Source organism: Mobula hypostoma, chromosome 5 (assembly GCF_963921235.1).
Source record: "Mobula hypostoma chromosome 5, sMobHyp1.1, whole genome shotgun sequence".
Lineage (NCBI taxonomy): Eukaryota > Metazoa > Chordata > Chondrichthyes > Myliobatiformes > Myliobatidae > Mobula > Mobula hypostoma.
In genome coordinates, this window is record NC_086101.1 from 162,020,348 (window position 1) to 162,031,033 (window position 10,686).

The window sequence follows — 10,686 nt, forward strand, 5'->3', positions numbered from 1 at the left end:
TTGAAGTAACTATCAAGTTTTGATTTGAAAGTCTCCAAGGTACTACTCTCGACTACACAACTAGGGAGTTTATTCCATGTGTCCTCAACTCGATGTGTAAAGAAATGCTTCCTAATGTTAGTCTGAAATCTCCCTTCCACATTTTTCTTGGGTCATACCAAGCCATTGGTATTTCACCAGTTGATAGAATGAGGCTTCAGCTTAGTCTAATTTGCTTCCTTGCTTTTAATTCTATTTGAGGAGAAGAGACTGCTGGACATTGTCGCATGGATTCCTGACAAATACTTGGTCTAGTTTGTTAATTCATTCCACTGCTATTTGATATTAGGATCTATTCTTTTTCATACTTTTTTAACTATGTAGTATATCTTTGAATTTTTCTCTCCTTTAAGTCTCATGGGAACCACTCAGTATTATTAAATTGTCACTATTGCTCAATTAATATATTATTGTTTCTCCTGTAAGGTGTACGAATTTCTGGGTTTGTCCATCAGGATGAGAAAAAACCTCCCCAGAAAAGCATCATCAATTTTTTCCAAACTGGAAAATCTGAGACCCCGATTTGCAGCTCTGATTTTGAGTGCGTAGACATGAAGAACCCAACAGAACTAGCAGAAACATCCAAAGGAGAAAGTTTCTTCAATAAAAAGCGACAGCAAAATAGCCAGGTTCTTGCAGTCAAACAACAAGAAAAGTGCACACCTGCTATAACGCCCCCAGCTTGCACAGTGGATGATATGCAGCCCAAGGATGGTGGCCTGATTCTAGCGTTAAAGGCTGATAAGTGCCAAAAATGTTTAAAAAGAGTAGGTATATCAACTTCAGAGGAATTGAGGAACCATATTGATTGTTGCCTATGTGTAACAGTAGGGGAAGCAAAGGCAAGCTGTACAATCATGAAGGACGCATGTATCTTGGACACTAATTTTAAAAATGAAAAAATAACGGATCCATATGAACAAAAAGGAACAGAACATCAGGAGAGCTGCTCAGAAATGTATCCGAGAATTACGGATGTAGATTTGCATGGAAGGATTGAAAATAACAGCTTTAATGGTGAATCATTAGTTAAAAACATTACCTGTCCGATTGTACAATCTAGTAACCAGACTTGTCTTAAAGATCACATGCAGCCATCTAATAGATCTCTGACACTCATTAAAGATAAACGTATTTTAGAAGAAGAATTTTCAGACCACTGCAATTTCTCAGTTATGTCTGGTAAAGATACTCATTCAATTCAGCTGGATTTAACTAAATCTAATACGAGCAGGTTAGATTACCCATTGTTTACACAACTCAACCTGTCAAAACTGGGTCCTCAGCAACAGTCAGCCCAGGCAGTACGGCATGCTACATCGTTAAAAGGAAGGTTGTCTTCAGAGTCAGCAGAACCAACTGGTCTGGTATGTCCAGTTTGCAACATTAGGCAAGAAACAACAGATCTTTCATTGTTCAACGGGCATGTTGATATCTGCCTAAATCAAGGGGTTATACAAGAGCTTACTGAAAGATCAACACACCTATTTTCCAATGACTGCACTTCAAAGGAAGTAGGTGAGCAACCTTATTTCCACGTAATCAATTTCAGTAATGAGTATTAATTGAGAGCCTTTTAAAAGGAAATATTTCTTTTGAAACCCATTCATTTTGTCATGTGTGGTCTCTTATAAATCAACCAGACCAAGGAATAGAGGCCCAATCATTTCTTTGACAGACAACAAAGGCCAATAGATTGCATGCTGAGTAAGAAACTTTTAATATTCTTAAGTGTCCCAAGTTTGAGAGCAGTGGGGAAACTTTATTCCATTACTTGCTCCAATGGAGAACAATTAATGGAGAGTTAGGTGCTAAGGTAAAGGCAGGACCTACAGAGTTGTGATCTCAGGATTGCAACCAGTGCCACGTGCTCGTGAGGCCAGAAATGGGAAGATCATACAGTTTAACATGTGGCTAAGGAGCTGGTGTAGAAGGGTAGGCATCTGAATTTTGGATTATTGGGCTCTCTTCCAGAGAAGGTAGGACCTGTACCAGAGGAGATGGTCTGCACCCTAACTGGAGAGGAACTAATATCCTAGTGGGAAGGTTTGCTAGTGCTGCATGGGAGGTGGGTTAACTAGAGTTACCGGGGATAGGAACCAGAGTGCCAGAACGGATAGTGGAGAGGCTGTGGAGACAGATGTTGATAAAGTCAAGAATCAAAAGGTTGAGCATGATGCGGCTAACGTCCTGAGCTGTGTATATTTCAATGCAAAAAGTATTGAAGGAAAGGCAGGTGAGCTCAGGGCATGCATCAGTATTGTAGCCATTAGTGAGACTTGGTTGCAGGAGGGGCAGACTTGCAGCTCAATATTGTTTTAGAGTGGGAGGGATTAAAGGAGGAGGGGTGGCATTACTAGTCAGGGAAAATGTCACGACAGTGCTCAATCAAGATGGACTGGAGAACTCGTCTAGTGAGGCATTATGGGTGGAACTGAAGAATTAGAAAGATATGACCATGTTAATCAGACTATATTACAGACCACCCGAACAAATTTGTAGAGAGATCACAGACTGTTGTAAGAAGCATAAGGTTGTTAAACTAGGTGACTGCAACTTTCCACATATTGACTGGGACCCCCATACTGTAAAAGGACTAGATGGGATAGAATTTGTCAAATGTGTTCAGGAAAGTTTCCTTAATGAGTACGTAGAAGTTCCAATGAGACAGCGTGTGATCCTTGATCTGCTATTAGGGAATGAGACAGGGCAGCTGACAGGTTTGTGTAGGGAACATTTTGCATTAAGTGATCATAATACCATTAGTTTCAAAGTAAATGTGGAAAAAGATAGATCTAGTCCATGGATTGAGATTCTAAATTAAAAAAGGCTAATTTTGATGGTATCAGAAAGGCATGTGTGGATTGGGACAGGCTATTTTCTGGCAAAGGTATACGTAGTAAGTCAGAGGCCTCCAAAAGCGAAAGTTTGAGAGTACAGAGTACAGAGTCCTGACTATTCCTCTTCTCACCCTGTCTCTTGCAAAAACGCCATCCCCTTCTCGCAATTCCTCCGTCTCCGCCGCACCTGCTCTCAGGATGAGGCTTTTCATTCTAGGACGAGGGAGATGTCTTCCTTTTTTAAAGAAAGGGGCTTCCCTTCCTCCACTATCAACTCTGCTCTTAAACGCATCTCCCCCATTTCACGTACATCTGCTCTCACTCCATCCTCCCACCACCCCACTAGGAATAGGGTTCCCCTGGTCCTCACCTACCACCCCACCAGCCTCCGGGTCCAACATATTATTCTCCGTAACTTCCGCCACCTCCAACGGGATCCCACCACTAAGCACATCTTTCCCTCCCCACCTCTCTCTGCATTCCGCAGGGATCGCTCCCTACGCAACTCCCTTGTCCATTCGTCCCCCCCATCCCTCCCCACTGATCTCCCTCCTGGCACTTATCCGTGTAAGCGGAACAAGTGCTACACATGCCCTTACACTTCCTCCCTTACCACCATTCAGGGCCCCAAACAGTCCTTCCAGGTGAGGCAACACCTCACCTGTGAGTCAGCTGGGGTGATGTACTGCGTCCGGTGCTCCCGATGTGGCCTTTTATATATTGGCGAGACCCGACGCAGACTGGGAGACCGCTTTGCTGAACGTCTACGCTCTGTCCGCCAGAGAAAGCAGGATCTCCCAGTGGCCACACATTTTAATTCCATATCCCATTCCCATTCTGACATGTCTATCCACGGCCTCCTCTACTGTAAAGATGAAGCCACACTCAGATTGGAGGAACAACACCTTATATTCTGTCTGGGTAGCCTCCAACCTGATGGCATGAACATCGACTTCTCTAACTTCCACTAATGCCCCACCTCCCCCTCGTACCCCATCCGTTATTTATTTTTGTGTACACATTCTTTCTCTCACTCTCCTTTTTCTCCCTCTGTCCCTCTAATATACCCCTTGCCCATCCTCTGGGTCCTCCCCCCCCCCGTCTTTCTTCCCGGACCTCCTGTCCCATGATCCTCTCATATCCCTTTTGCCAATCACCTGTCCAGCTCTTGGCTCCATCCCTCCCCCTCCTGTCTTCTCCTATCATTTTGGATCTCCCCCTCCCCCTCCAACTTTCAAATCCCTTACTCACTCTTCCTTCAGTTAGTCCTGACGAAGGGTCTCAGCCTGAAACGTCGACTGTACCTCTTCCTATAGATGCTGCCTGGCCTGCTGCGTTCACCAGCAACTTTTATGTGTGTTGCTTATCAGATCTTGCAGCGGGTCTGGACCAGCTGCAAAAATGGGCTAAAAAAATGGCAGATGGAATTTAATGCAGACAAGTGTGACTTGTTGCACTTTTGTAAGACCAACCGGGTTAGGTATTACATTGTGAACAGTAATGCATTGAGGAGTGCAGCAGAACAAAGGGATCTGGGAATACAAGTCTATAATTCATTAGAAGCGGTGGCACGGGTAGATACGGTCATAAAGAGCTTTTGCCACACTGGCCTTCGTAAATCAAAAGTATTGTGCACAGGAGATGGGATGTTATGTTGAAGTTGTATGAGAAGTTGGTGAGGCCTAATTTGGAGTACTGTGTGCAGTTCTGGTTACAGGAAAGATCTAAATAAGGTTGAAAGTGTTCGGAGAAAATTTACAAGGATGGTATTGGAACTGGAGGACCTGAGTTATGAGGAAAGATTGAATAGGTTAGGATTTTATTCTTTGGAATGTAGAAGATTGAGGGGAGATTTGATGAAGGTATACAAAATTATGAGCGGTATAGATGGGTAAATAGAAGAAGACTTTTTCCATTGAGGTTGGGTGGGACTCCAACTAGAGGACACGGTTTAAAGGTGAAATGTGAAAAGTTTAAAGGGACCATAAGGGGAAACTTCTTCACTCAGAGGGTCGTGTTGGTACGGAACAAGCTGCCAGCGCAAGTGGTGCATGCAAGTTTGATTACAGCGTTCAAGAAAAGTTTGTATAGATACAAGGATAGTAACGGTCTGGAGGGCTATGGTCCCAGTGTAGGTCAGTGGGAGTAGGCAGTTCAAATGGTTCGGCACAGACTAGATGGACCGATGGGCCTGTGTCTGTGCTGTCCTTTTCTAAGATTCTGTGACTCAATAACTAACTAATTTCTGACTAAGACTGAAGCTATCATATCTGTAAAATATGACTTTGTAACATCAAGGTAATATGTTTAAACAGAAGTTGAGTAGATTAACATCACAGCGAGTTTTAACACTCAATCCTTTCTAGTAGGAAAAATACTAGCAGAATAGAATTGTAGTTTATACATTTTATATGCACTGCTCAAAATTTTTACACCTTTCTGGGTATGTTCTTAAGTGAGGTGGTAAACTTGAGGGAGAAAATTTAGCATTTCCCAGAAGTTGTAACAGTCTGTTTGGTGACTCCCTAGAGTTGGATGATGTTATACAGTTAAGGATGATAAAATTTGAGAGTTGCAGTGGAGAATGGTGTGATTCTGAATTTGATAAGTTCTCACAGGACACTATTATGCAAATTACACCATGGTCTTCAACCTTGTACATGGGATTGAATGGCAACAAAGCAGCTACTTATAACTGGGAAGGCTCAGTAACTAGCTTGGAGCCAATCCCAGAGAAAAATAGCTCTGATCACTGCTGGAAGAAATAGAAAAGTCCGGGGCCACATGACTGGTGAACTTGACAGTTAATTCTTTTGTTTTAGTTACTGTGTTTTGGGGGAGAATTAATAGTATTCCTTTGTTTTATTATTAGGTCCATCAGAAATTGGAAAGGGATCTTCAAATTCATTTGTTCGAACCAAAAGGTGAGATAATTAGGTTACTTTGCAATATTGCTATTTATACATTGCGATAAAAATGAAACAGGCTGTGTTCACCCATCATGTCTGGGGTGACCATCAAATAACCATCTATGTCTATCTCATTTCTTTTCCTCTAGTATTCCATCAACTCCCCTCACATGCCCCATATTCTTCTACCAACCGCCTATTCTGGAGACAATTTTCAAAAGCCACAAAACCTACCAGTCAGCATGTGCCTGTCATGTGGGCAGAAAGCAGAATATCTGAGGGAAAAACCCACATAGTCAAAGTGAGAACATATAAATTCCACACAGATGGCACCCAATGTTAGGATCAGAGCTCTGGAGCTGTGAGGAGGCAGTTTTACTGCAGTATATTTATAATTTATTTTCATAGATTTTATTCATTACTTACTAAATTCTAACCTCAGCAAATTATATAAGCCAGGCAGCACCTATGGAAAAGAGAAAATAGTCGACCTTTTAGGCGAGACCCTTCCTCAGGCCTCCGGCATTTTCTGTGTGTTACTTTGGATTTCCAGCATCTGTGATTTTCTTGTGTTTGCATAATGCACCAACATCTGTAGCTTTGCCTTTGGAATACTTCTGGCTTGTGGGCATGTTCTGTTATCTGTGGTCATTATTCTTTCTGAGTAATACAAATTTTTCACTGATTTTTAATGGTGTTCGTTATTTTAGGATAGCATAACTATTGTTAAATCTGATCATTTTCTGCATGATTGCCCAATCTCAAGGTCTTGAGAAAGGGATGTTTATTGCTTTTCAAAAATAGATAAGGAGAATTTAGTAGGAATCCTTTGTAATATCTGCTAAATAAGAAAAGCATTTTGTGTGTGATGCTTTTATTTCCAGCATCTGGAGATCTTCTCTTGTTTGAGAAAAGCATATTGTTGGTTTCTAGTTTCAGGCAATAGGGCAACATTAAGGATGAACTTGCTCGCACAGACTAGCACTGGGATAATCTTTAATATCTTTCTTCTGTGTTCCTGTGGATTCCTTGCATCACCAGTCAGTGGCACCAGACATGTTTTCTCTGATTCTCAAGATTGCATGTCTTTCAGCTGATGTCTGATTTTGCTTTACAGAAGTTAAAATGTTAGTAAGCTTAGAAGGTTACTTTACTAAGAGTTGTAGATGAGTGTATGTTCATCAATTCACTCTGACAAAAGTTAATCGTTTTCTGTACCATTTGTACAAGAATTAATAAGATCACAATATCAAGGAGTGATTTTTTTTTACCTTCCTCTCTTGCTTTTCCTCAATGCGAGCAATTATCAAAATAAATTTTAAACATTAAATTGCTCTGATTATTTTAATATAGATCATATTCCAGTGTATTCTGAAGAATAGATATGTATATTCATACCAACACTTAACAGATGGAAAATCAGCAGTCTTAGAATTTCGGTATTGTATTCTGTTCAGCCCTGTTTGGAAATCCCAGCAAAAGTTAAATTACTCAAGTTGTCTCTTGCTGCTTTGTTTTTTTTTTAATATACTTCTTTAATATTTACTCATTTTCAGGACTGGATCAACAGCCCAGCAGCCAATAACTAAGAAAGCGAGGTGCAATAGTTCCATAAACACAATTGACAGATTCTTTAAATGAAAAGCTGCAATGTAACAAATATTTGATTTTATTTCACTTTGAATTGCCTGTAATATAAATGTAAGCAAGCACTTTTGTTGAAGTATTTAATAGATTCTACAGATCAGCGACTTTACATTGATTAGGTTGTTAAAGAATTGTTCATCACATAGTTAAGTCAGACTTCAAATGTCCATACCTTCATCAATAATGTATAACTAACTTTATCAACTGAATTTAATTGTAATAAATGAATCTATGAAATACTATTTACAAGAAACAGTACAAATTTGAAATAAAGAATATAATTAGGCTCTTATATCATGTAATATGCAAAAATTGTAAAAAAGCTCTCTATTTCAGAGTAATATATTTTTAAATTCTATATGTTTAGTATGATTAATTGTTAATATTTTATAAGCTATTTATGAAAATATATAAAACTATAATTGAATTATTTTAATGAAAGTTTTTAAGTATTTCTATCAGTGAAACAGTACTTCTTGGTTGACGTGGTGAGATTTGGTTCTGTCCAGCCTTATTCATATATACCATTATTTGCATTAAAATCTGCATTATCTGCATTTGCATGTTCAGTTTTTCTGGATCTGTTTTAATGTACCTAGTCATCTGGTGAAACATTTACTAATAATGTGACATCTTGTTCTAAAACATTTATTTGTTAGCATTAGCAGTTATACTGCACACAGAGAGGCCCTTTGATAAACAAATTACTTGCTTTATTTTCTCAGTTTAAGTGCTTTATTTAGCTCAATAAGCTGAGGAATAGCTTGCAAAACAGAAAATATTGCAAACTAGTGGTAGTTGGCCATTTGACCTGTGCCTACCTTGCCATTCAGTACAATTGTGTCTGATCTCCTATGTCAATACCACATTCCCATTCTCTCCCAATACACCTTGATGCCATGATTAGAAATCTTTCCATCTCCTTCAGTACATTCAGTCAGAAATGATTTGCACCACTTCCTGAGCTAATGACCAGAGTATTAGGCCCCTCCTTCACCAACGTCATCGTCAGAAACAGCCTCCCTGCACCAAGCACGTCATTCCTTGTCAGAGTTGTGCATGTTTCAGTGTAATCCCTGCCCATTCTCATTTTTAGGGAAAATAGGTTTTGGTAGCTTAATCTCTCCCTGTATGATTGTCCCTCTATCCAAAAAACCATTCTGGTGTACATTCACTGCACCACCTCTGGCAATATATTATATAAGTAAGAACAGCAAAACTGCAGCTGCAGTGTCACCAAAGCGTTTTACAATTATTGTAAAATGGTTCTGTGCTAGTTTATTTCTGTTTAATACTGATCACCCCAAAAATAGACAGTGTACCAATGCACCCAAAATTACTGTTGTTGCAAAATAGAAAAATATATTGAAAATTGTTCAAGAGGAGAAAGTGAATATAAGATGTTCAAATGTGAAGGACTTACTTTTACATTGTAAATTTCACAGCTTCAATTAGTGTGACCTCCAGTGTTCTTTATCTCCAGCACTACTTTGAAAATGAATGATATTTAGGAAGTTGGTAGCTGATGGGCATACTTGCACAAGCTGCCACAAAAGTGAAATGTAATATTCAGCTAATATTTTGTGGTGTTTGTTTTATTAAGAAACTAACATTGATCAGGACATAAGGGATACCTTTTTTTTAAGGCAATGAGATCATTTCCACTATCTGAGAGAACAGATGAGACTTAGTTTAACAATTCCTCAGAAGGAATCCATCACTAACTCCTTTGCTGCAGTGGAATTTTGGACAAGATTTTGAATTGGATTTCTAATGTGATCTTGAACCCAAAAAATCAGACGTGAAAGAAAGAAGTGGAGTAGGAGTGGATCACTTGGTCTCTCAAGCCTATCCTACCATTCAGTATGATCATGGATGTTGTAGCTGAGTGATACCATCTTCAGCCATGGCCTGCTGACCCTAAATGTTCTGTTAAGAATTGGTGGGATGTGTTTAAATTGGAAGATTTGTCTGATGAATTGTCCTTGATATTTTATATTCTAAAGTTAATTGACTTGCCTTGAGATGTATATTTATATACTAAAGTTAATTGATTTGCTTTGAGATATATATTTATATACTAAAGTTAGTTGACTTGCCTTGAGATGTATATTTTTTTCCATATGCAATCTCACCTTATTCGAAACCATTATACATTTTTGTTGCCTGGATTGTGTTGGTATATAGAGCTCTTCTGGTACATACAGATTTCCATGTTTCATCAGTTATGATAGACTGCAAATTGCTGTCCAGACTGGGGATCTGCTGGCTCTCTTAGACAGTGCTTAGAACCCCATAAATGTAGGAAGATGCAGACCATTCCCAGCAATAGATTTTGACAAAATTTGTTGATTCAGGGCCATAGGGTCAAAATATTAAAATTGTGAATCTGTACTGACTGTAGCAAAGTTTGGAGAAGGGGAATAGGAAAGGAGGCAGTTGAACAGAAAGCAGTGTGAGCTGGGGAGGTTGGGGGTAGGAGATGTGGGAAAGAAGTAATGGGCAAGGTTGTGTGTGTGAAATGGAAGAATCAATGTAGCTAACATTGAAATAAGTTTTTCAGACATCTTCACTCCTCCATATGAAGTTTAGATGGAATACCTGGCTGAGTACTGAAGACCTGTGCTGACCAACTGACTGGTGTGTTCACTGGTATCATCAACCTCTCACTTCGACAATGTGTGGTACCCACCTGCTTCAAGCAGGCTTCATTGACTCCGGTGTCTAAGAAGAGCGTGGAAAACTGCCTCAGTGACTATTGCCCAGTTGCACTTACATCCACAGTGATGATGTGTTTTGAGAGGATAGTGATGAAACATATCAACTCCTGTCTGAGTGGCAACTTGGGTCCACTCCAATTTGCCTACCAAAGCAACAGGTCCACAGCAGATGCCAATTCATTGGCTCTTCACACAACTCTGGAACATCTGGACAGCAAAGATACATACCTCAGAATGCTCTTTATCATTCACACCTCAGCATTTAATACCATCGTCCTCTCAAAACTAATCAGTAAATTCTGAGACCTTGGTCTCACTACCCCCTTGTTCAATTGGACATTGGATTTCCTCACTTGCAGACCACTGTCAATTTGGATTGGCAATAACATCTCCACAATCTCCATCAACACAGATGCATGATAGGGCTGTGTGTTTAGCCCCCTGCTCTAATTGCTTTACACTTACGAATATGTGGCTAAGTTCAGGTCCAACACCATATTCAAGTTCTCCTTTACATTTGTATACTGGAAG

At 39.8% G+C, this 10,686-nt stretch overlaps 1 protein-coding gene across 5 annotated transcripts in view; it reads left to right on the forward strand.

The window, feature by feature from the left end:
* polk (polymerase (DNA directed) kappa) overlaps positions 1–9,238 on the forward strand; it is a 74,225-nt gene extending 64,987 nt beyond the window's left edge. For all 5 annotated transcript variants that reach the window (XM_063049267.1, XM_063049265.1, XM_063049268.1 and 2 more), the window contains exons 13-15: positions 466–1,557; positions 5,752–5,803; positions 7,345–9,238. In XM_063049267.1, the coding sequence (XP_062905337.1) occupies positions 466–1,557; positions 5,752–5,803; positions 7,345–7,429 (1,229 nt within the window). In that variant the 3' untranslated portion in view covers positions 7,430–9,238. The remainder of the gene's footprint in view (positions 1–465; positions 1,558–5,751; positions 5,804–7,344) is intronic.
* Positions 9,239–10,686: the final 1,448 nt, after the last annotated feature.